This window comes from Rhodnius prolixus, unplaced genomic scaffold (genome assembly GCF_049639745.1).
Source record: "Rhodnius prolixus isolate KJV_2025 unplaced genomic scaffold, Rpr scaffold_43, whole genome shotgun sequence".
Taxonomy (NCBI): domain Eukaryota; kingdom Metazoa; phylum Arthropoda; class Insecta; order Hemiptera; family Reduviidae; genus Rhodnius; species Rhodnius prolixus.
In genome coordinates this window covers 149,456-176,400 of record NW_027411588.1, presented here as the reverse complement: position 1 = coordinate 176,400, position 26,945 = coordinate 149,456, and the positions used below count along the sequence as shown (strand labels likewise).

The 26,945-nt window shown below is 33.9% G+C and overlaps 2 protein-coding genes across 3 annotated transcripts in view; one reads left to right on the top strand and one right to left on the bottom strand.

Moving 5' to 3' along the window:
* LOC141448486 (uncharacterized) overlaps positions 1–16,014 on the top strand; it is a 41,482-nt gene extending 25,468 nt beyond the window's left edge. Inside the window, exon 2 of the mRNA XM_074116865.1 lies at positions 15,843–16,014. The gene's annotated coding sequence lies outside the window, so the exon portion shown is untranslated. The remainder of the gene's footprint in view (positions 1–15,842) is intronic.
* Positions 1–26,945, bottom strand: part of LOC141448485 (salivary peroxidase/catechol oxidase-like) — a 72,301-nt gene that overhangs the window by 31,581 nt on the left and 13,775 nt on the right. The window contains exons 6-18 of one of the 2 annotated variants that reach the window (XM_074116864.1): positions 22,678–22,874; positions 22,422–22,595; positions 19,421–19,645; positions 19,212–19,339; positions 19,028–19,141; positions 18,468–18,600; positions 18,258–18,385; positions 17,617–17,726; positions 17,414–17,506; positions 17,079–17,248; positions 16,849–16,957; positions 16,064–16,142; positions 598–671 (exon numbers count right to left, since the gene is read on the bottom strand). In XM_074116864.1, coding sequence (XP_073972965.1) covers positions 598–671; positions 16,064–16,142; positions 16,849–16,957; positions 17,079–17,248; positions 17,414–17,506; positions 17,617–17,726; positions 18,258–18,385; positions 18,468–18,600; positions 19,028–19,141; positions 19,212–19,339; positions 19,421–19,645; positions 22,422–22,595; positions 22,678–22,874 — 1,734 coding nt within the window. Of the gene's footprint in view, positions 1–597; positions 672–5,568; positions 8,698–16,063; positions 16,143–16,848; positions 16,958–17,078; positions 17,249–17,413; positions 17,507–17,616; positions 17,727–18,257; positions 18,386–18,467; positions 18,601–19,027; positions 19,142–19,211; positions 19,340–19,420; positions 19,646–22,421; positions 22,596–22,677; positions 22,875–26,945 lie in introns of those variants that run through there. The other variant, XM_074116863.1, reaches the window with a different exon arrangement.

Here is a 26,945-nt window from a genome sequence, read left to right as displayed (position 1 = left end):
GGGCAGTAAGAAAGGAGAATGATTTCTTCGTGTCCTTATAGAGTTTTTGGTTTTTGGTATTACCACGAGATGGGAGATCGTTAGCACTAGGTCTTTGTTTTCAGTACCGGAGGCACATTTATAATCTTAGTATGAGATTGGTGCGCCTGTTAAGAACACTATGTTATACTAGTCATCTGGAGAAAACTCCTCTGTCTCACTACTAATGCTGGTATTTTGAATAAATCCTATTGGTGGTAATTAATTTGAAGCTCGGTTAAACTGAAAGTTGAAGGAATTCATGTGAATAGACTAGAGAATTGAGTAGCGATAATAAGGGTGGCATTGTGTCGGCGCTTGCGATTCACTCGCAGGCTCCTCATTCTCCTGCAGTCTACAATTATTACGTAATGTGTTATCTAACATGAATTGTTAACAGATTTGTCAGTTTTACAATGACCTTATTCCATGTTATAGCAGTCAGATGTTCCATAGCTAACCATTATCCAATTAGAGAATTTTTTTTTTTTTGTGATATAGAACACGGAAGTGAAACGCATCAGATTGTTTTCAAGTAGCTGTCTAATTGAAAAGGAAGAACACTTAGGGGATACTTACAGTATGCAGGCAGCCAGATGCCCCGACGACACGTGGCACAGTAGCAACGCCATCAGCCCCAGCATCATCCACTTCTGAAACACAGATCATTGGCTGACAGTTTTTTCAGTTAGCAGTATCTCCATCGTCCAACAAGAACCGATCTGCACAGGACACTCTGAGTCAGGAGCTCACCCCTTCTCCCACAAATTGCGATTTTTCCAATTGTTCCTCTTAATGTCGGCCTGTTTCTTTTAATTCTAACATTGTGGGTAAGTAGGAATTCCCAGTTAGATGAAGATGCAGTTCAGCAGATACACTTCTGTCGACAGAACTTATTGCGAAGCTTAGGTAGCTTAGAACACTCGCTAAGACTAAACTAGACAAAGCAACAGCTAAGCAAGCTCAATATTATAACCGGAAAAGACGAGGCATTAGCTTTAGATAGGTGCCCCTGAGGCAAAGTGATGCTCTTTCCGGCATTCAAGTAAACTCGCTCTTAAGATTGAGAGGCCGTCTGACGAAATCTACTTCCTGCAGCCAGATAATGAGGAACCAGTGTGTTTCTGTCATATAAAGCTTTTAGAGGCTCAGCATATGTATATCACTCTTTTTAGAAAATGATACTTTATCAGAAACAGGAAGGTACTAAAATCTGAATGGAAATAATTACTGTGATTTGATCCATTATAGCTCGCTTGTTTGTTGTAGCGACTTATCAGTTTGCTCTAGATGTTTCTACTTCTCGTACGTTACCTGCCTGAAGGTAAATAATTACCTGAGCATACTAGGTTTCATAAAAAAAAAAAAATACTCAATTCCAGGAATGTTTTGGTTTAAAATATAATTTTATTTCATGTATTTCGATAATCAGTTTTTTAATTGAGTATTAATAGAAGTTTCTTAAAAAAAAAAAAAAAAACTGCGTTAGGTTTTTATCGGAAGTGTTGTATTAATATTACAAAAAAATCTATCTAAAAGATACAGAAAGTTCCTTAACAAAAACTTACAGTTTAAAAAGTTTTAAGTATAAGGGTTGATTAAAATACCAAAAGTACAGAAATAAGCTAATACCCAACAATTCATTCATATTTTAGCTCGCATTTTCATTAAATTTGATTCATTCTTTCGAAAAAAGTTTGTGTTTTCTGTAAATTTGCGCCATCCATCTGAAATGACGACTGTTCTTACAACTACGAATTCTATTAAAACAAATAAAAAAATCCTCGTAATTTCAGAAATTTTTAAAAACAATATCATTTAAGTAATTTTACTGCATTAAATTTTCATTAGCGTTATTTACGTAGAATGTAGAAGATGTCACGGACTTTAATATTGACCATCATTGTGTATATTTTAGTTGAAGTAGAAATAAAATATACTTTGTTCAGCTCATAAGTAATAAAAAACAGAAATTTCATTTTATAGCAAATCGAAATTTTTAATATTCATCAATTGAACCACTTAATTTAACAGCCATCACTCACATTTCACATCAATATAGAAAAAAAGAAAGAGTTAGTTTACTCGTATACTATTGTAATCTTTAACGTACTTGAAACGAAATTTCAATCCGGAATTCTTCTTGGACCAGAATATGAGAGCACAAATTACGCACAGCAAAACAACAAATAAATATTTCCGGGGGTAACAAGCTTTGAAGCCCAAACAATAGTTAAATGTAGATCATTTAATTGTGCTTTATCTTTAGAGTATCAACCCAAAGATCTGCTTTTTGGTCTCCAAGTGTGGCAACCAGAACTTAGTGCTCTCTAGAAAGCACATTTTTTCAGTTTTCCATCCGATTTGATGCCCCCGTTAAATGGTTGACAATTTTTCTTTTTAAGAACTATTCACTGAAAAACAGAAAATCGTTGAAATTTGTATCGTTACTAATGTGGAAAATAAAAAAAATTGTACCAAGTTTGCGGAGATTAAAAAATATAGAAATAGCATTATCAGCCTCACCAAGTATAGAAAGAACTGCAATCGCCAAATTTTAGAAATGGACTTTGGACCGGAAATTCCCGCTAAAAAAGGCCTAAATGTTTGCTTATGTCTGTTTCACTGTGAGTTCACAATAAATATCTGAAATATCAGAATTGATCCCTTTAAGAGAGCAACTGTAATTTAGCAAACCTCAATCCGAAGAACCTAATGGATTTCTCGCTTCATTTTGTTTTGTTGTGAGATTTTCTTGGAAACTGCTTGTCGATTTTCTGCAAATTAGATTATTGATTAAATACATCCAGTTTCATAACTTTTACATGAAACAGCGTCCCTGGAAAATTAGATGAAAGGCCCTTCTGAGTGAAGGATTGGCGTTCCTTTAAAGTGCTATTGCTACTGCAATGCAACCCCCTAACTCTTGCATATAATTATTTAGGATTAAAAGCCGAGTTTCTCTCAAGAACATGGTATACATTCCAAACTGGATTGCCACTATCTCTAGATTTCATCAAACCTGGTAGTTCGTTTAACCACCGAAGATCCATAACTTTCCTTGAGGATAGTTTTTAGGCCGTTCTAGGGAGGGAGGAAGGGAGGTATCACTTCATTGTAATTACGGTTTAGCAAACTTTATAAATTTGAAAATATTATTGGAATGATAGTGTGAGAATTTGGTTAATTTTTTTGTAAAAATCAATTTATTCCTGAAAACATTATTTATGATCCGAAAGAAGGTGGTAAACTTACCATATCGTCGGTGAGTGGATCTGAAGACTGATAAGTGACAACTTCAGGTGAGGAGCACCTCGCATTATGTACCTGCGCTGAAAGGCGGATCCCCACTCTTTACAATCCAGTCCATCTTGGACTAAACTTCAATTCCAACTTAAGATGGATGGACTATGAAACCAACATTTAATCTTCAATTCACCCGATTTACTCCTTGCGCTAATTACTAAACTATATCCCCTCCTTTCTCCTTTAAGCAAATTTTAAAAATGTTTGCTCATTCAACTTTTTGTTTCAAACTTTCGTCTTAGGAACTAGATCATCTTCAGGGCTGTAAAACATACATAGTTGTCAAAACATATTCATTTTTTTGAGTTTGACAAAATTTAAAGCGAAATTAAGTTCTACAATTTTTTTTATCAAATAATTTACTTTATGTTGACAATAAACCATAAATTTAATCAAATCTATAGAAGGCACTTTGAATTTATTGAATTAAGAACGATTCGAGCTATGCGAAGGAAGTTTTCTGAATGGAATTATTTGTTATAAATTTAAATTGAACTTTATCTGATTTAAGATTTCTGAAATCTTATTTCGAATTTAAATGAAGAAAGTCTTCATGAAATTAGGGAGGAAATTAATGATTGTCTATAAAAATAGTTTAATTGAATGAAATTTGCTTATCTTTCAATGTAGATACTAGAAAAGTAAGACTTTTTAGAGCCAGAATTTTAAGTCTTGATTCAACGTTTGAAAGCTTTTTGAAATTAATTTCTAAAGCAAAAATACTAAACAGCTATGTGAACGTTGACGGTAAAAAAAACTGTTAGTAGATATTGCTGAAATTCTTTTTGAAGAAAAACTGTTTTAGAAATTGTTATAACCTACGTACATATGTACATATATCGGTTATAATCTAACAATAACCGATATAAGGATAAGATCACCGCGGAGCAGATTGCTACAAATCGAGGAGTTTATCAATTATTGCTAAGTTATATGAGAAGCTGTAGGCATTGAAATCGGATCAACCTAAATAATCTGAATACCTCAGTATCTCTGATGAATCCGCTGAATATTTATCAGAGCTCACCAAATTAAGAAAATTAGGATTCCCTCTCTTTATTATCTCCAGAGCTGTTGATTGTTTTCGTTGGTTGCTTACACTGTGATAGTTTGCTGGATTCATTTACTGGAATCATAGGTACCAGAGTAAAAGGTTTGTAGTGTCCTTTTTTTGGGACTAACGAGACCTAATTTTTTGATATTTCTTGTTACTTTTGTAACTTAGAAAAGCTACGGCAAAGCCAAGGGGTCTGGACTACCTTAATGGACAATAGCAGGGAACTATGTGGAAAAAGCACCAATAAAAAGTCAGTCTTGGAACCCTATCACTGCTGTAAGACAAAAAAAAAAGTTCGATCTTCTTATTGGCCAATTGCCTTAGTGAAAGTTTAGCAGAAGTTGATCACAGACAGGACAGAATCATCCAGGTGGTTTCCGATAAAAACGCGAAGGGAGAGTACAAGCTGACAGTGGCCAATTGCGATCAGCTCTTTTTCACTATTTGATGCATATTTGAAGCAAATTTGGGTGGGTGGACTAGAGCCAGTGATTTATCGATTTAGTGTCCGCTTGGAGCGCTGGCTGCTAGTTTTGGTTGAATTTCAAAGTCCGTGTTGTATGTAGGCTGATTAGCAGCAGAGAAATTTGATTGTAATTCTTTAATTAAATTTATTCAAATTATATTTTTTGTAAAATTTGTTCAAGATTTCTGTTCATTTCTAATTTCCTTTCAACCGGTTTAATACAGTCTATTGCAATACAAATTCCTAATATCACCAGAATTGTTGTTATAATTATATTATACAAAAAAATCTTATATTCGATACAGTAAGTAATTATCTTACTCCAATATTTTGAAGATTATCCAATTATATCTTTCGTGTGATAACTTTTCTTCGTTACTTCGATAACTGACTTTGCTTATTGAATAATTGAATTTGATAATTCGTGCTCTGTTTTGTCCACATAATATTCGAAAATTGCGGGAAAATGATCATCACTTGTGTATTACTATTGAAAATTATAAGTTAATGCTAAGTCTGGGTCTACATTCTTCCATCAATTGGCACTATTATATAACAAATTACTATTTTATCGTTTATTTTTATGGTTTAAACTATTTATAGTTTATCCCCATAATGCTTAGTAGAAAATTAAAGTGACAAGAAAAATGAAAGACAAAAAATCAAGGGAGGTTAAAAAAATACTGCATTTAATAATTAAAGATATTTATTTTATGCTTAGGTTATGTAATTTCTAGATGATTGCATACTCAAAACTACGTACAAATATAAATAGTAAGCTCAGAAATAATTAGCGTAGAAATTAAGCAATTGATGAGAGCAGTAACTGCTGTTAGGACATTACTGATGGCACCAGAAAGAGAGGTTGTACATCACGTTTAGCTTTTGGCCACTTAACCTCGACTTTTTTCTCCATCGTGTGGCTTCAGCAAATTTTATTGTCTTTACATTCATAAGATCAGAAATAAATCTTCGTCCACGTTAAAATAATGACATCTGTATTCAAGTAGCTTGTAATTATGGAAACTGCGTGATAGTTCATGATTAGCATTCAAAATATGGTTATGTTTTTTATCTAGTATTTTCCTGTGCAATGTGGTCAGAGTGTAGTTGACAACTAAATAGAAAAATTCAAGTCAAAAGTCTTTACTTGTAATGTTCAAGTTCTCATGGATTTACGGTGTCAACGGATCAGTTGGACGTATTGCAACACAACCAAACATTGCTTGATAAGACCTAGAAAGTAATATTTGCTTATACACCCGTATGTTCTATGACTTGGTTGTAAAATGTAAGTTAAAAGTCAAGAAATGCAAGTAATTGCTATCATGGATCGGTCTAATCGTTGCCAAGGTCTAAGACGGCGGTGCACATTTTTCCAAAGGCAATTGGTCAACATAAAAGCCAATCATCATGTCGCACAGGTCTGAATTATTGCACTAGGAAATACCAGGTATATAATAGCCATGTATACGGCTTGTTGATCTTGTTGCTTGTCTCTTGCTCATAAACGTGCCATATTCTAAAATGTTTATCTGTGAATGGAGACCGTGGTTTAAAATTTCGCTTAACAAATTGGAAAAAGTGTAAAAATAATAATTTTATTAAGAAATGAAATTATATTAAGTTAATTAAAAGAAAAAATGTATGTCGCGAGAAGTGCCTTCATCAAAGCAGCTAACTATGTAATCTTTTATACAAGACGTTATAAGCTGGATCATTAAATGTAGGGGGGAATATTGTATTTAAATAAGTACTCTTTTGGAGACAGAGTTAAATTATGCTCATTGTGTAATCTAGAAGTAATAATTGAGGATGTTTTTCATTTCATAGCCATTGGCCCATTCCTACGAGAATTTAGAATTCAGTACTTTAATAAAACTGTTTACTTATGACGAATTTATAACAATTTTAAATGGGAATTATTGGATGAATTTGGTTAAATATTGTAAACGGGCCTGGGCATATAGATACATGTTTCTGAGTGAATTCAACTATTAGTTCTGTTTAAATCTCAAAAATATTACGTTTGTCTGTTCTTTCTTTAAATGTTCTTTTTACTTTAACTTTAATTACTTCTGTTTGATGTCTACGATTAATTTTTTTTCTTCTTTTATCTTCTCTTCTCATTTTGTTTTTTCATTCCTCTGTTTTTCTTATTTATTTAGGTATTTATTTGTTTCTATTAGTTTTTATTTAATTATTTATTATTTGAAAACTGTAGTCAAGTATTCTATCCAATTTTATTTATTTATTTTTATTTTTTTCTCAGTAATACAATGCATATTAAAGAAGTTTATTTGCGAGACAACTCTCAGATTATTATATTATTATTATTTTTATTATTATATTATTATTATTAAAGCAGCTAACCTGGTTATCTCCTAAATATTGTACCTCGTCTGCTGGCTAAAATCACTAAATCCTTTTTTTTTCTTCCCGATATACAAATAAAATCCCAATATCCCAATAAATTCTAATTTATTTTGTTTGTATTTGTCCATTTTATGAAAAAAGAAGGGATATTCAGAGGGCCCTCTCCCGCTAGCAGCAGCTTCTAGCTTTTAGCAAAGGGACGGAAATATAAAATTGAGTAAACTAAGAATAACATTACATCCTTTACAGCAAAATTAAAAACTTTAGATTGTTCGCTCTCAAAGGAAACTTAGTTAACTTTTGATCAATAAAATTAAATGAGAAGAATAATTTATTTTCCTTGATATTATCACTTTAACTTAAAGTTAGATTCCCAAAATTGTTTAAAATTTCTTGGCATTATATCAGAAAATGATTCCCTAGATAAAGGACCATCAGTTTTCATACTTTTAGAAACAGTTTTGAAAATATTCTCGACATGTTGTTTGGTTTCATCTTTGTCGCTGTTTGGATTTGGACTTTCTCGTGGCGAGAATTCATCGCTCTCAAAAAAATCTGTAGTTATTTCATCATCGTAAGTTTTATAAATGTCTTCAAGATCTTTTGTGGTCATTTTGGTAGGATCAAAGTATTGTTCTTCATCTTCAGTACTGGAGAAGGACGGTCGCTTTGTTTTCGAGCTCAACTTTGAACTATGGGGAGAAGTGGAGAATTTGTAGGGTACTAGTGGAGGTCTGGTAGCGGTAGGTCTTGCGATGTGATGGAAATGTTTGTGTTTGGCCGGAGAGGGCAGATTGCGGTGCGAGTGTCTCAGGGTGTCATAATAGTGGTGATGATGGTGCTCTTCATCCTGGTCGTGCTGCATGTTGAAGTTGTTGGTAGAAATAGCCGGACCACCATGCACAAGACTCCCTTGCGGCTGCTCTCTTGATCGCCACTCTTCTTCCGAAAGCTGTTTGTTTTCTCCTCTAAATGATACAGGCTTTCCCGAATTAAAACCATTCGATGCATATCTGTTACTTTGATCGTGTATGGAGTAGGCTGGCTGAGTCGCACCTCCCTGCCAACCTGTAGTATCCTGCCTATAGCCGTGAATGTCGTAAGTGTCTCTTGGACTCACTTCTTCAGAACTTGACGCGCCCCCAGCTGCAATCTCATCACTGTATCCATAGTCATAAGAAGAGCCCGTATTTATTCTTCTCCTTTCACGTTTTACCGACGATTTTCCAATTTCGTTTAATTTATTTTTGAATTTTTCTGCATGCAAATGACTTTTATTAAGAGGTTTAAATTTAAAAGATTTTTCATTGGAAATATTGATCCTCAAATTGTCATTATTTATGGTTTCCGACGAAATATTCTTCGTATTGTTAATAAATTTTACACTTTTTACATTAAAAACTGCTTGATGCTCCTTGTTTTGAAAATTAACGAGTGTATAATTTTTTTTAGACTTTTCTCCTCTGCTTGACCCCTAACAGAACAAAAATAAAATAATATCAGAAATTAATACAAGAATTTGTTGTTCTGATTTCTGCTTTCAACATTTATTATCAAAAAATTTGTATTACCTTGAAAACTGTAATCAATTAATGGCACTTTAGATTTGATACTTTATTCCGTTTAAGAGCATTACACCATCATTGTCTCCTTAATTAATATTGATCAGCTGATTAGTTCCGTAAATAAAATTGATTATCTAGTATCTTGGCGATTTAGCAGGATACCCGCTGTACCGTACACCCACTATCAAACATGTTTATACCAGTGCTCACTCAATCATGCAGGTCTTGAATTGATATATGCAAATATTAGGGAATAGTGAACCCTCAAGTCAAAATTAAGCTCAACCCAATTCAAGTCATCAATGGATGGAGGGCTCGGGAGTGATTGTGACCAAAACGGAGCCTCCTAAGTTCTTTTCTAGCCTATTCCACATGGAACTACCTCCTATCTTTCCTAAACAGCCAGTGTAGAATTGAAATAGGCAATTTATTTCATGGAAGCACAGACGGAAAGGTGCCTGGCAAAAGGCTCTTCCCAATTCTACTCGTCCTCAGATTTTCCTAGAAAACTTAGGTGTTTCCGTCATAGTTAAATGGTTTTAAAGAATATTTTCACATATTTTTTTCAGGCGGCACATAACGTCAAAACTACTAAATTAATCAGGAACGTGGCTTCCCTAACACCTACCAACTTCTTGATTTGAGGAATTACTTTTTTTGAAATCTCTTTCAAAAGGAGTAGCGGGATGTAGAGTGTAAAGCTTTACAGCATAGTTATATGCTTCCATGGTTTTATTATTTTAAAGAGCCATCTTCAAAACATCGTAGTGTTATTAATTAACACAGGATGGGTTATCCCTTATACCGGATTTTCCTTCTGGTATTCATGGGAATGAATGTACCCTAATATTGAATCCTCTTCATTTATTTTGGGATAATTTTATTCAGAATAACTAGAAAGGGATTTGTTGGGAGGGTGTGATGGTAGGAGGCAACTGTCCTTACTGCCTGCTCCCTTCTAGGCTTTCCCTAGAACTTTTCTAGTCAACCAGTGATTTCATCATCTGGGATTGCAGATGAATTAGCGGTCCAACGTAGTTCTAGTGGGCACAAAGTAAGATTTAGAGCAAAATATAACACCAGTTCAGTTTATGTGTTATATAAATCAGCTTCATTTTTCAAATCAAATTTTTTTGGTAGATTTCTCAACAAACTTAATTCCTTTCTCTATTGAAATATGTGAAATATGCTTAGTTTAGATTATATGTATTTTTACCTGCAGCAGACTTATAAATTGTGGAAAGTTCATAGAAACATTTCAAGTAAATGTATTAGGCTTAAATATAAACAAGATTCAAGAACTACACCAAATGTAGAAATATATTTTATGTGCAGAATCGTATACGATAGTGAATAAAAGGTAAGATAGCAGTTCTTGGAAATCGAACTAAGTAGCAAAGCAGATCGAATAGAACCATGTGCAATCGAATAGATTATGATCTTCTGCTTCTGCTACACAATACTATCATCCCAAAGCAAGGACCAGCACCCAAGTGCCAATATTAAATATATTTTGTTTTCAAAAACTCATAAATTGTAAATTACATTTATGTACATATACATAAATACTTACCACATATGTTATATGTTACATGAAGCATTAAAATAATCTGCGAGAAAGTACATTGACAACTGGCAGCATACCCCGCGTAAAGCAATTCTAAAAGTAGACAGATCCAACTAGAACCTCCAGACACTATCTCTAATGTGTCTATCAGTACAAAGTGAAATAATTTTATAAGTTAATAAGTAAAAGCCAAGTACAGTGTACCTAGTGGCCCACAAGTCTTGAAGCCACAATGAGCCACCTTAGATAGTTACAACTTCTCCATTATAGTGCCGGAATGGTGAGGCATCGGTTATATCCTTCAAGAGAGCATTATAAAATTACAAAGGAATTTATTTTCTAAAATTATTTTTTGAATTTATTTGACCCCCCTCCTTAAAGTCTTGACTCGCAATTTTCAATATCGAGTGTATACCAGTAATACGTTCTAAGATAAGAACCAACTCACCGACCACCTCGAATATCAATATCCAAATAGTTGCGCAGGGGAGAAAAATTAATTGGTAAAACACAGCAACTGTAAATAATGTTGGATAAGTCGGTTTTATATTTCGAATATTATTTTTTTATTTAACTTCAAATATTACTTAAGAGTGATATTAATAAAAGAGAAGTTATTTTGCTATAGTAAAATTTATTTATTAGATAGTGAATTTGTACAAACTAAGCATTTAACAGTTTTATGTAGTCACAGTTTGTAGTTGCAAATTAGTCAATTTTTCGATGGCCATAAATAAAAGATATAAAAGCTTTAATAATTTTGTTTTTAGCCCAGGAGTCTCACTTGTTTAAAATTTAAAAAAAAGAAAAAACAAACATTGAAAAAACTCTAGTTCGAAGCAGCCTGTAGGGTGCTCAGCATTTGCAAGTTGAAATATAAACGGCGGGAATTCTATAGGCTGCTTAAGTAGAGCGTGGAATCAGATTTAATGAAATTAGACTTTTCGAGTTTAACTATGATCACTTTTGGATTACTTAACTTAAAATCTCATGTTGAGGACAAACTCATTTCAAAGCGAAGGTGAGTATAATTACCGCACCTCAATATCATTAATAAGTGAGCATGTGAATGAGGCACATACATATCCTTCGGGATCTCTACAGTCATTAGAGGTGGCATTTTCACAAGGTAACCGGTGCTCGCATCAGCATCACTCCTGGCAAGTTCTCAACTCTTTCCTTTTTTCCAAATTTTCTCGAATCTATGAGTGCACCACTTCTTATGTGGCACAAAAGGGGAAATTTAATACTACGTTCATTAAATAGTGGGCGGGTTCGGCACAGAAAAATTCGTAACTATAATTCTTGGCGGAATTTGTCTGACTTTGGTGATGGCATTCAAGGCAAAGAAGAGACTGGCGAATTGGCATACGTCTAGCAAGAGGTATTTAATTAGAAGAGTTTTTAATTGTTATATTAGAAACTACTATCAAACTGTTTACTTAACTGTTGGCATGCTTGTTTTGAAATTCTAAATTTACTTGATTCTGTGCTTACATTACTATTTTTTTTGAGAGGTTTACTTAAATTATTGAAGTAGTAACCAAGCTTCGCTGAATTGGCAAAAATTTATTTGCAACGAAGTCTCCGTAACCAATGATCAAAGCTGAGAAAACTTAAGTAGACTGACATTGTTAAAATAATTAAGTGAAGGATTTGGCCTCCTTTTCCTTGTAAGTACAGGGAAACATAAAGCCGATCATTAGCTAGTCGATTTAATAGCTTTAAGGGTGAGTAAATCAAATCAATCCTTGCCAACTTAAAATAGTTTCAGAGAAGTTCCTTTTATCGGAAAAAAACGTGGGGATTATATTTTAAAGATCTGTATTGCTCTTTCCGGCAACATCCAGGGAAACTCTAAATAGATCTAGAAAGCTACTTTCTACAACTTCCAGAGAAAGACTAAAAGCTCGAGACAGCTACTTTCGATTTCGTTCGCTTGATATTGTCGAAAAAACTTTTCATGGTATGTACATAATATGTGTGGAAAAAATTAACGTGTGGCTGTGTCATGGACACGGCCGTGTGTTGTACGTGAATACGTTTATGTAACGGGTTATATTTTTTATATAAAATATTTTTATTTATGTATTTAGGATGAAATCAAGGAAACAAATCGATGATCGAACACAATCTATGCCTATACAGTCCGTTGTCCATGTAGAAGCGATTTCATCATCCACTTCCATAATTTCAACCGCCCCAGCTGCAGATGTACTGACACCGTCGTTGATCCGCTCGGCCGCATTCATTGTTTTACGTTCCCGGAACAGTTTGACTCGGTCATATGGTGTTTTATTATTACCATTCGATTGTTCTTGAGAAGCCCTTTCCAACCGTTTTGGCTTTTCGACGCGTATAGGCCGACATTATATATGTGTGATAATATTTTTTATTCTAACACCTTATTATATTCACTGTCACTATTTTACACTAATGTTTTATACGCAATCGATAGATTGTGACGACAGCTTAAAACTTAGACGAACATCGTAGCTTCTCCGAGTCAAAAGTTATACTCATTGCAAATCTCGATACGCAGCAAAATGATCTCAAAATGGCGGCGCTTCCTCCTCCACCGCGCGCGATGCTTCACAGTCCTCACATATCGTAATGAATTCTTTGATCCTTTGGCTATCCAGTGGTCTAATTTAATTTTGGATGTAGACGATAGATTCGAAACTATAATGCCAAATTGTATCCCCCGATTTTGTTATCATTAGGTTTTTTGGATTGCTACCATATGATTCAAATTTAAAGACGTATTCACGTCAAAAAGTTACAATTGGTTATATATTTACTAAATGTAGGGCAGTATATGTTGTTATGTAACCCTATGTTACAAATAGGGCGTACCTATGTGTTCTGAAGCATTTCCTTTGTTCTGAGTGCGTGATATCTGGTATACATTAGAGATTTATTTTGGGAACAGAATTTGTTTGCCGGCAGATCAAAAACTGTTCAAAATATAGACCTTTTTTTAATGTGATAAAGGACAGAAATGTGTCAAATGAAAATAAATTATCATGGTAAATATATAGAGTGATAAAATAATTTACAAAAGGTTTGTTTGTTAACCTGTATCAAATATTAACATCAAAAACATTGTAATGCTTCCAATTATTTATTAAATTACTATGTATAAAATTTATAATGAAAATAAAATTAAATAATGTACAAATAAATGATGTCTATTAACGTTTATAAATACATAAATAGGATTAAACCTCACCAGAGATTTTGGTAACCGGTACTGAACAGTCAAAGAGCGTGAAAATGGATTATAAGAAGGTAGCCAACATGAAATTGGTAGACCTCAGCATTCCAGCTAAAGTTAGTGCGCCATGTTGCTATGACTATGTCTTCTGTCAACTGTGCTGTGTGGGTTCAGTCGGATATGTCCCAAAACTTCCAAGCCTCTAATGGTTTGAAGTAGGTTGATGCTTTAGCGTGCTTATTGTTCAACTTAGCTTTGGTCTGGGTTATTAGAAAATCCGGAATACAAACTACCGGAACTATTTTTCATGAGTGTAGAACTCCTGGCGACGATGTCGACATAATAGAAAGATCTACCGATGCTGTATGAACTGCTTTTGAGGAGATAGAAAAGGCTGGCAGAAGAATGAGCCTTGGTGTAAACGAAAGTAAAACCAAATTTTTAACAATTGATCAAAGGTTTGAAGGCCCTCTTAGAGTCGGCGACTACTCATTTGAGAAAGTCCACAGCTTTGCCTACCTGGGATCCCTAATAACTACTAGAAGTGACGTCTCGATTGAGATCAGCAGGAGGATCATATCCGTGAATAAGTGCTACTTCGGCCTTTATAGGCACATGAGTTGCAGGACAGGGCAACCAAACTAAGAATTTATAAAACTCTTTATTTGCCCGGTCCTGGTATATGATTCCGAAACCTGGACAACCACGAGAACAGACGAACGCCGCCTTTTAATATTCGAAAAAAAAAATACTGCATAAGATCTTCGGCCCAATACGAGAGAACACGATTGGAGACGCAAAACAAACAGGGAGCCGTATGCTCGATGAAAGAGCCGAATATTATAGGTTGATTAAACTAATCAGGCTTAGATGGGCCGGACATGTCGCGAGAATGGTCCAGGAAGAGATACCGTATAAGCTTCAACAGAAAGTACCTGACCGCAAAAGGAGAGTCGGGAGACCCAAGCTGAGATGGTTTGACAGTGTGACGCAGGATGCTAGGCAGCTATTGCGTACTAGAAACTGGAGGCTGCAAGAGGTAGAGGGATGACTGACGGAATAAGATCGTGGAGGCCAGGACCCAATTAATTGGGTTGTGGTGCCATTGAGAGAGAGCCCACAAGAAATTGTTTACCAGCTTACATTTTTTCAATGGAAATCAATAAAACTTTTACAGGAATGACTAGTACGAGAAGAAGTACTTTTGGAGAATCATTCATATCGGAAATGACATGATGAAATCTAAAAAAAGAGAAGTAAGTAGGCATTTTGCCGAAAAAGATTGCAGGAAGTCACGGTAAAAATGTACGATAGCCTAGAGTCACCTGCATGAATGTAGGAAGAAAAAAGTACTGCACAGTCATAGCAATAAGTCTGCGAGTTTCTTTAAGCTCCGTTACTTCTCTTATATTTCTTTTTCTTGCTTCATATCAATACACTTCATAATTAATGTATCTCATATTTAGCTTTATGGCATGATCTTTCTATTTCATGAAAGAGAGAAATGTTAGAACTTTACAAGGCCATTGTTAAGTTTGGAAACTAAAGAAAATGTAAAAGATTGTCTTAATTTCTTGATTACCTATTTTACTTGAATGTAACCACCATTATTGTACTTATATATTATTTTCCAAACTAAGAAAGCTCGTCGTGTTTTTCTTTCTCCTCGATTTTTATTATATTAGGCGTTTCATTTGGATATTAATAAGCTGAAATCTGTAGCATTTGCATTTAATGCCATCACGTACTTAGTAGTAACGTAAGTATCAGCTATTATCGCCAGTTAATTACTAAAAATATTTTCTGTTTCAATGACTTAATTGTTTACGATACTTATACAAAGTGTGAGAGACTTCAGTATTTACATTTTATTATTTTGCTTGCTTAAAATTGTAAATAAATTCCTAAAATTTAGTTTTATTTTTCCTATGAATTTTTTTTACCGGCTACCTTAATGAATTGGAAATTTTATCGCGATCTTTTCTTGTGACTTTATTCTCGGTCCCCGGGTTACGTGTAGATTTTATTTAGCCTTGACATTGGAAAGAATTCATTTCACTCTCAGGCAAACTCCCATCCGAATTCACACACTTCAAATGTTATCTACTAATTTAGAGTAAAATTAATAATTTAATATTGCATTAAACCAAATATTAGTAACAATCATATTACAAAATAATACAATATTTACAAAAAAAAATACTCAACTTTCAATAGGCACACATTAATGTACAAAGTTTATCATTCGTCATTATTGTTATTGTTCACAGAATGGTTGTTGGCAGCAGTCAAGACGATGATGATAATCATAAATACGGCATTAAGTGAAAAATAAAATTATAAGAATCTATAAGATGTTATTTACAATTCCTGCTGAGCCAACTTCGGATGCAGGGAGATTTTAAGGAAATCAACATTTCTAAAAGAAATTTTCTCATGAACTACGGGTGAGCTACTTTTTCTTGCCAAGTAGGAAAGCACCGTGACTTACGTCTGGATTTGGAAACTCAGCCCATTTAGTCAGGTCCATGCTGGGCAGAATGCCGCTCCTGCAGGCTACTCGAGGGTTTCTGCAAATAAGGAATAAGTTGTTTGCAATTATCATGATTTGCAATTAAATATCGAATAGCCTCAATTTATTATTATCAAACTGAATTTGGTCCCACGCTAACAAGTGGCCCAGTACTTACAATCTAGTGTGAAATGCACATGCTTGAGATCATTTCATTGCACTAGCAGCTAGATTATCAAATCACAATAATCCAAGCCTGAATGGCTCTATAAACAATAAAACAAAATTTCGGCCAAACGTAAACCTCTTGTATTCAGCAAAAGTTGAAAGTATAATTACGTTTATGGCATTGAAACTTTGATTATTGTCTCTATTACAGCCACTGGCAGCTGTTGCTCAGCTTCCAGTTCCCATCACACAAGCCTCTTACATACGAGTATACTAAATTTAATTCAAAATTTGCATCTATCATTATTACATACAATAATTTTTAAAAAATGTTATTTTTCTCCATTTTCATTAATAGAAATCATCTTGGACGGGTTAAAATATACTACATATTACTTGATTTTACTCAAAATCTTTGGCTGTTTGGACTTATTGAAATAAAAACGAAGTATGAGCGTTTTATTGTTGGTAAATTTTGGATATCGCCAATCGATACATTTGTTAATTATGGGAGAAAAAAGTGGAACTATTAGTAAAAATGTGTAAAAATATATAAAAGAGTGGATACTCTTTTTAATCCAATAATAAATACTTACATTTCATAGTCTGGCAACACCATTGGATATACTTGAATTGTGTCAATCAGATCTGTATTGTCGCAAACTATTCTTGATAATTTAGTCTTGCGCACTTCTTGCAATTGTTCTGTACAATAAGAGAGTGATCATAAAAGTTATAAAAATGTTGAATTGTTTCAAACTCCACAGCTCCACTCCTTGGATTTATTTTATTGTGCGTAACCTTCAGTTAAGCTGCAAGTACTAACCTGGAGTGAAAGAAGATGGTTGATTTGGTAATTCGTACCAAAATCTGTCCCCACGCCTTATGTAGCTCATCTGGGTGGCAATGATACAAGCAAAAGTAGGTCCTATCATACTTCCTGGCAGTGGCTTTTCGGAGACTCCGCCCGACCACAAGTCCACATCCATTGTATGCCTGCATCAGTTCAAATTATTACCATCTCAGACTGATCCTCAATTAGCTCTCTTGTCATTCCCTTTTTACAATCTACAGGAATATTCTAAGGCGTTGTACACACTTTTAGATGAAGTAATAAAACCAACCCGAGTTACTAACTAATATACAAGAGAGTATTCTTACTGGAATATACTCATGTATCTGTAGACAGTTGTATTAGGCATGGTTCCGAACAAGTCGAGGAAATCTTCAGTGGCAGGTAGTCCACAAAATTCCCTAAATCCAATCAGAAAATTGGAAAAAAAAATTAATTGATAAAAAATTAGAAAAATGACTGTTTCTTTATTATTATTATTTTAATAAAACAATTAATTTGATTCGCTCACCTAAATTTCATATATCCTGGAACACCAAATTCTCTACCTCGTTGCATGTTGAAAGCAACTAAATCTAAACCGAATCCATGGCCAGGTTTCTTCAACAGATGATTCGTTACCTTAAAATAGTTAAAAGAATTCTTATAATATTTATGTTAGAAATAGAAAATGTAGGTGGAACTATATGGAAAATGCACAAATACGTTTCTTTATATTTTTCACTAAATCAAACGTACAAAAATACTTCAATAATTCACTCATATTCTTATGTATAAAATAATTCACTCCTTATTCTTACTCTCTACCGCGCAATAATCTCCCCTCTAAACAGTGTTGCTCTCTTCAACAAGAAAATTCCCTCACCATTCCGAACAATGGTTTTACCATTCCCTGGTTTTACTGTTCAATAAAATGACCGATAGCCTCAGCCCCAGTGGGACGTGAAGTACAACTTGGTGTTCCAAACAAGGAGCTAGTATTATTGGTGAGGCAATTTTCAACGTAAAAAAAAAAGAAAAAAGTTATCAGAAAGAATAGGGATTGCAGAAAGGAGTTTTAACTCAGAAAGGGGCACTAACTCAGAAATTCTTCAAAAATTGACTCCTAAAATTAAAAATTAGTAGACTTATTGAAATATAATATATATTTACCTCTTGAGTGATGGAGTCATCCATGGCTTGTGCCACCTGGTTCATCAAGCCCATTAGGTATTCGTCCATCACTCCAGCGCGATATAGATCGTACGGCCTTCTAATTAAATCGGATAATCTTTTGGAAGCTGAAAAATTTGTTTTAAAAGAATACTATTCAATATTCTAGAAAGTGTTTCAAATAAGTAATAAATATTTGTAAAATATTACCAATAAATTTATGCGCTTTACTCCACCTTTCAACGGCAGTGGGCAACAGGGAATGTCCAAATCTAAAAGCGGCAGCACTGAAGGCATCTATAATATTTGGATTAATTGAGGGATCGTATCCGTCCCAGTAACCCTAAAACCAAATTTTATAAGCCTCATCATAACTTTCAATATGTTGCTTTTTGAAAAGCAAATTAAGTGAAAAATATTCAAGCCCAACATTTTTATTTATTTTTTAGGTTGTAAACTATATTGAAACAAAAACAATAATTATTGTATTTGGTTGCATTTGGCGAACAAAGAAAAAGTAAGAAAGCGATGTTTATTTTAATATTCTTAATCATCATACACATATGTATTGTACTATTTTTAATTTTTCGTTCTTACTTCAAAAGGTATCGAGAGTTAAATTTATGGCGTTCTAAAACACAAAAATTTTGCAGCTATTTTTTCCTAAACTACAATATCGTTTCCAATTATGTATGCACATTTTACACTTTTATAAAAAATGCTATGGTATAAATGTGTTAAAAGCTGACTAAGTTAAATTGCGAAAGTACCTGTTTCTCTAGAATAAGTCCGAATTTTTCCATTACTTCCTTGCCAAGAATAATTGGTAGAAATTCATTGAAAGTAATATGCTGGATTTGTGCAATTATAATCCGCCTCGCTTCCTAAATGTGACAATCGATTCAATGAGATTGTATGATAAAAATATAGCTGCGAGATGATTACAACGTTTACCTGATAAAGAGTCTCATCGTCCCAATGTGGGTTGATTTTAGACAATTCCCTGGCCAGTCGATTGTGTTCTCTTGCCATGAGCGTATGCATGCAAGCCAACACGAGTTGTTCGTTCACACGGATTTCACCTGAAATATTTTTTATCATGTTTAAAAAAATGACAATTAACATTCTTAATAAATAAGAAAATGACTTCACCAATTTTATACCTGCTTCAAAACAAAATTCAGAACTGTTGGCTCTAGTACATCCTTCGTCAGGATCCACTACTTTTAATGGCAACAAATCTTTCAGTCCGAAATCAGAGAACAACGGATTCATTCTGAGCAAGCCTCCGTATCCACTGCGAAGGTGTCTGGAGAATTCTTCATTGATTCCGTAAACTGTGTTACCATCTATAACGCCAGTTAGCAAATTGAATGGAGTTCTCGAGCCTGCAATCAATCATTAACAACAAGAACAATTTAAATGACAGCACAAAGTCTAAAGCGATCATACGGGCTAAAAACTTGTTTTAACAAATTATTAAAAAAAATAATGTTTTTTTCTTAAAGTTATAAAAGCAGCGCCGGACTGTGACAATTTAAAACCCTGGGCTGCTACATTTTTCGTTTTTTCAAGGCCTATTGATGAGTCAGAATTTCTAAATATGCATAAAATGGATTGACAACAAAAGGAAATTTATGTTGGATTCAGGCCCTGTTCCCCAGAGACGGCAACCAAACTACGCCTGTGTTGCAATTCCTAAAAGTCAAGTAACAGTTAGTTAGTACTAACTATAATCTTTTCCCCTCTCATTTTAGTTCTTGCGATAATATTTTCTCTGGCTTCAATATGCCAAAAGTCCTAATGTCACAAAGTAGCGATTACAGTGAATCAAATTGTGTTGTTCCTTTCCCCTGCAACAATCATTCAGCGGCCCTGTGTTGATTAATCTCGTCCTGAGAAGATTTGTTCTTGACATATCGTGCCCGGTAAAGAGGACACAAGGCCAATTTGGGATAGAAACTCAGCCTGGCAAGGGTAGTCTGTTACCTGCTGTAGGGAAGCTTAGAAAGTACCATTTGATAGTAGAGCTTACAGGGAAGGAAATAGCTGCAGGCGCCATGTAACTACTTCTTCATCCAAATCTTTCAAAATACCGTAGATCGTCAAGATTCCCCAACTCTAGGCAATAATTTTTATATTAAGGATTCAATTAGCGAGGAATCAGTCCAGAACGAAAAACAAAACCACTCCCTCTTTTGCCGACGATTCGAAAAATTTATTGTCTTTTTCAGGGCCTGGATATTACAAATAAAATAATACAATCAATTTAGAACATTGAATTATAGGACTAAAAATACAACATACGTCTTAGTACGTCTTATTAAAACTATAAGAAATGTTATAACCATTAGAACTTATGTGGCTATGCAGGAAAAATAAGAGCCAAAAATGGAGAACAGATATATCACAAACGAAGTTTCCTATAAATGTGCCACATAGTTAAACAAAACAACACAGATAACTTCACCACAGACACATCTAATCTAGCCAGCCACATGCTACAATTTTATTATTAAGAAATAAACATAGATATTCCATTTATTGGTAATATATTTTCGTAAACAATAGCTTTTCAATTATTGCTGTGTTCTTTCAATTTACTTTTTATATGTTGATCATTTGCTTTATGTGTATTCTTTATTTAGTAAATAAGTGTTTTTATGTTTTTCTTATTTTGTCATCGAAGTATTAAAAGAATTTTCCAATATCTAGTTTACTCTTTCGTTGAACTAAACATTGCAATTATTTATTGTATTTGTCTCATCACTTTATAATGATTACCTAAATTCCCAACCTAAGTTCTCCATTTTTGGCTCTTAGTTTTCTGTAACTCAACCAACCTGCATAACCAGGTAAGTTCTAATTATTGCAATTTATATCATTTCTTATACTTTTAATAAAACGTATTAATATGTTGTATTTGTAGCCCTGTGGTTCAATATTGATTTTATACGTGATAGCAGGCATGTTTATTGTATCCCTGTCATTGGTTTCGGATGACCTCTTTGGATGGAAGGACGCCCGCAACCGGATAGGGATAAGTGTTAGAACAGGTAAACCCAAGATAAAAATAGATATCTTGCCCCAGGTATATCTTTAATTCAGGAATTCTTCATTGCTTTCAGATATCTTTTTGTTTGGAATAAAACAAAGAATTTCTTAAATGGAAAGCAAAAGTGTTTTTGGCAGAAAGAGAAAATAAATATGGTTAGAGGGACTAGGAGAAAGTGTTTTCTGGCATTCCAAAGAAAAAGTGATTCAAGAAGTTTAAAGGATATACAAGTATTTAATACTTGTCGGGGATTGAAAGCACGACTCTAACACTAGGGGCTGGCAGAGCTAGAAAAAATTGTACAGAATTTTATTAAAACATTTCGGCGATGGCCTACTACAACTCCCATTGGCGCTCCTATTGAAACAAATTATTACTATTGCAAACAACTATTTTATACAAGCGAATGCATGTAAAGATATTTGACCAAAATAATAATAGTAATTAATCCATTAAAATTGTAAATCGGACCATTTTTTTCGTTTATAAATTTTAATATATTCTGGCTCAGTCAATCTAGATTGTTCCAAATATTATTTACGGAATCCTGAAAGTAACTGCAGAAAATGAATAAATCTGCATTGCAAATGGAGCAAAAATAATTTTTGATCACCTTTTACAGCTCCAGCAACAGATCTCCGCACTTAATTGTAATACAAATCTCTTGAAGACAGTAGTGAAGAGCTGGGCTGGCCCACTACTCATCAGTTACCATTACTTTCTCATTATATTTAATGTATTTATTGCATGCATTAAGTTTATCTACCCAGATTTGTTTTATTATAGGTCTTAGTTTAGAGTCCCCCGTCATACCAAGAATTGAGGAAGAGTCCAATTTTCAAAACGGAGAATATACAAGTGTTGAGGTCTCTTCAATACAAGTTAGTCACGAAATGGCTATATTCTCGGATGTATAAACAAATTTGTGTGTGTAGGTATCAAAGATGAATTTACTACAGTATGTTTGTTTCTACCTTAAAAAGAAATATCAATGAATAAATTTGTTACAATGACTAGAATAAAAAAAAAGTTTACAGAAACCGTTTTATAATCAAAAGGTTTCTATATGTATATAGATGTGATAACGGCTTCAATAGATGAGCACTTACCAAGCCTGCAACCAGGGCGAGGCGCTGGAAATGACCTAACGAAATCCTGACATTTAATATTGAATTTCTTGTAGAAGTAGTCATCATCAGGTATAACTATATCCATGCAGTAAGGATTTTTCAAATGTGGCGGCCGATTACAACATTCCTCTGGCTCGTTTTTAGTAAAACGATCTGGAAGAGTAGAAAACAAAAGAAAAATATTGTTACTGTCAAAAGGAATATTATAATTAGGGAATAAAAGTGCGAAACTGACCAAGAGGAGTGGCAGTAAGGGTAAAGTCGTGATCCATGAACTGACCCCACGCCACCACCATCACTGTGCCTGCGTGGTCGTGGAAACCTTCGTCAGGGTGTATTGTTCTGGAAACGATTCGAGGGAGTGGCAACGAATTACCCACTATAGATTCTCTTGGATGGGACATCCCATCAGCAAAATGTGGCGTCATCAGCCTGTAAAATATAGTACTAATAATTAATGGAATTGGTAAAAGTGATTAGAGAAAACTACGGAAATTTAGCTAGTAAAGGGTATCATCTCCCCACTCTCAATCCTCTATTCAATCGTACCCAATATTTTGAATCCGCCTTTACTGTGTGTGAAACGTGAGAGGTGAATGACCTAATCAACAGCAGATGGAGCTTTGTGGTGGTGGGGTAAGGCTTCGGAGTGGCTTAATAGGAGTAATTGAATGTTGAGATATGTGTAATGTCCATGGTTGGTGGGGTTAAAGAGGCGTGGCTTAATATCTTTTCAAATTCCTTAGTGGACGTTGGGCGTGGTCAGCGAAGTATTTAGGAAAAATTCTGTAATCTAATTGGCTCCTTAAAAATAGTGTCTACACTGCCCATTTTCCTTTACTACTTTATGGCATTAATGAATTCGGATGAAATGAATCCTAATACTCAATGCAGAAGTATTCATTTTCTTTTTTCTCCCTCTTTCCTCTCTTTTTATATATGTTAGCTGCCAGAACGTAGAAAACCAATGAAAACATAAAAAGAAATAAAAATAATAATAAACAAAGTAAAACAATAAAGCAAATGAATTGTCTACCATTATCCGAGTCATTGTATTATACCTACTATAATCTCCTTAACAAAAACTTACAGTTTAAAATGTTAAGTATAAGGGTTGATTAAACGCCAAAAGGTACACAAATCAGCGAGTACCCAACATTTCATTAATACTTTATTAATATTTAAGTAATTTTACTGCATTAATTTTCATTAATAAGTTATTTTTTAGAATTTATTAGATATCACAGACCCTTATGCTGGCCATTTTCGTCTACAAAATATATGTTCAAGTAGCACTGTAGATTGACTGTAATATCTAGTTATTTATAATAATCAAACTATTAATTACAGGTTAAAAAGAAAAACGTTATAAAAAATAAAATAAAAATATGAGGCTAAAAAATTCAAAACCTTGTTTAAAAAAATGCTTACACTAACTTACATCAATGATTTTGTTTATTTTATTTATTTATTTTTATTTTTAAATAAAAATCGTCGGTTTAAGTTCATTCTTCGATTAAAGTAATTGTTATTTTATGTAGTAGTCAAACGTTTATAATAATAGGTAATAATTAATCTGGCTTTATCGCAAATAATATAGTTTTCTTCAATTACATTCTCCATCTAGGTGTTCTTCCCACAATGTTGTATATATGTATGTAATATAAAGTAAATAAGATATGCATATATTTATATATTTATATTTAGGACAGCTAATTATTCCAGTATTTTACTATAAGTAAAATTAGGGGGACTAAATTAAATTACAATAGAGAAATGAATAATTATTGTTTAATAATCTACTTGTTATTAACTGTGTGTTAATTGTGCTCACGAATATTTCGGTAAGACGAATTCAAGACAGTAGCCTACTCTAACTTTATCTTTACTTTATCATGCATGTACGTATATGTGATTTATCATCATTATAACAAAAAAATAATATAAATGAAGTGGCCAGCATAAGGGTCTGTGATATCTAATAAATTCTAAAAAATAACTTATTAATGAAAATTAATGCAGTAAAATTACTTAAATATTAATGAAATGTTGGGTACTCGCTGATTTGTGTACCTTTTGGCGTTTAATCAACCCTTATACTTAACATTTTAAACTGTAAGTTTTTGTTAAGAAGATTTTTGTACCTTTTGGATAGATTTTCCTTTTTGTCTGTTTTACAAAGTTACATATCTGCTTTACATATTTTTTTAAAATTTGGAATAAGCAATTCTATCATTATAACCTGATAAGGTGTTAACTACCACTGGAGAGATCTTTTTAAAGAATGATTATAGTTGCGGTCCCCAAACCATCCTCAATAACAATTTTTTTGAGAAAGCGTTTTGAATAACATAGGAAGGTATTTGTACGTAAATAGCAAAATTAAACTGCGATTTCAGTACTTCCTTTTAAGAGGAGTAAGAAAAATAAACTAGGATTGCAGTACTTCTCCCTAAAAGGCAAAGAGGCAAAGATTTTTTAATCGAACAATTCATTGATTTAAATCGGTTCACTCATTGATAATTTAAACGATTGCAGTACTTCCTCTTAGTAGGAGCAAGAGAATCAGCAACGTAGAGGAGCTATAACCACTTATTCGAGCTGAATTTTATCAAAATCGGACTAAGCGTTATAGAAATATTGGTAATAATAGTTTTAGAAAGGGCCTTATTTGGGTGGGGCAAACTCCCCTCCTTATGAGGCACGGTGCCGAGACTTTTAAAGTGCAAATCTGTATAAAATTTCGATTCGAATGATACTTCATTCATAAAAATCGGTTCACGTGTCGATAATTTGGAACGATTGCTATACTTCCCCTTAACAAGTGTAAGAGCTGATCGCCGCATTAATGTTACGTAGGGGAGCCCTTACTCTATCATCCTACCAAATTTTATCAAAATCGGGCCAAGATTTACAGAGTAATTAGTAATAATAATTTTGGAGGGGGCCTTACATAAAGGGGGCTAACTCCTCTCCCGTTCGATTTACAGCGTCGAGACCCCCAAAAGGCACATCTACATAAAATACTGAATCGAATGACACCTCATTCATGAAAATCGGTTCACGCGTTTAGGCGGTACGTTGTTTACAAAAAAGGTAACAACAAGAACAACAACAACAACAACAACAACAACAACAACAACAACAACAACAACAAGAACATTTTTTGAAAAAGCCGTTTTTGCTCATTTTCGGCAACTTTTTTCTCGAAACCTATTAGATCTGGGTGGTTGCAAAAAAATTACAGTTATAAAGGAGTGTTTGGAGTAAGATTAAAACTGTCCGGTAGGACAGTTGTATAAGGGTTGATCATCAAAAACTGCACGAAAAAGCGTAACGTTGAAAAACACCCAACTTTGACAATTTTTTTCTCTTTTTCTATAAAAGATAAAATTCCCAAATTTTCTTTAAATCTTACTCCAAACCCTCCTTTATAACTGTAATTTTTTTGCAACAGCCTAGATTTGATAGATATTGAGAAAAAAGATGCTGAAAATGAGCAAAAACGGCATTTTCAAAAATTGTTCTTGTTCTTGTTCTTCTTCTTCTTCTTCTTCTTGTTGTTGTTACCTTTTTTGTAAACAACGTAGCGCCTAAACGCGTGAACCGATTTTCATGAATGAGGTGTCATTCGAGTCGGAATGTTATGTAGATGTGCCTTTTGGGGGTCTCGATGCTGCACATCGAATGGGAGAGGAGTTAGCCCCCTTTATGTAAGGCCCCCTCCAAAATTATTATCATTAATTACTCTGTAAATCTTAGCCCGATTTTGATAAAATTTGGTAGGATGACAGGGTTAGGGCTCCCCTACGTAACATTAAAGCGACGATCTGCTCTTACACTTGTTAAGGGGAAGTATAGCAATCGTTTCAAATTATCGAAACGTGAACCGATTTTCATGAATAAAGTGTCATTCGAATCGAAATTTTGTACAGATTTGCACTTTAAAAGTCTCGACGCTGTGCCTCATAAGGAGGGGAGTTTGCCCCACCCAAGTAAGGCCCTTTCTAAAACTATTATTACCAATATTTCTATAACGGTTAGTCCGATTTTGATAAAATTTAGTAAGAAGAAGTGGTTAAAGCTCCTCTACGTGGCTGTGAAGTGCCATCATGCTCTTACACCTACTAAGAGGAAGTATTGCAATCGTTTAAATTTTCAATGAGTGAACCGATTTTCATCAATGAATTGTAGTTCGATTCAAAATCTTTGCCTCTTTGCCTTTTAGGGAGAAGTACTGTAATCGCAGTTTTTTTTTCTTACTCCTCTTAAAGGGAAGTACTGAAATCGCAGTTTAATTTTGCTATTTACGTACAAATTACCTTCCTATTTTATTCAAAACGCTTTCTCAAAAAAATTGTTATTGAGGATGGCTTGGGGACCGCAACTATAATCATTCTTTAAAAAGATCTGTCCAGTGGTAGTAACTCCGACTTAACACCTTTTCAGGTTATAATGATAAAATTAAATTTATTATTCCCAATTTTAATAAAATCTGTAAAG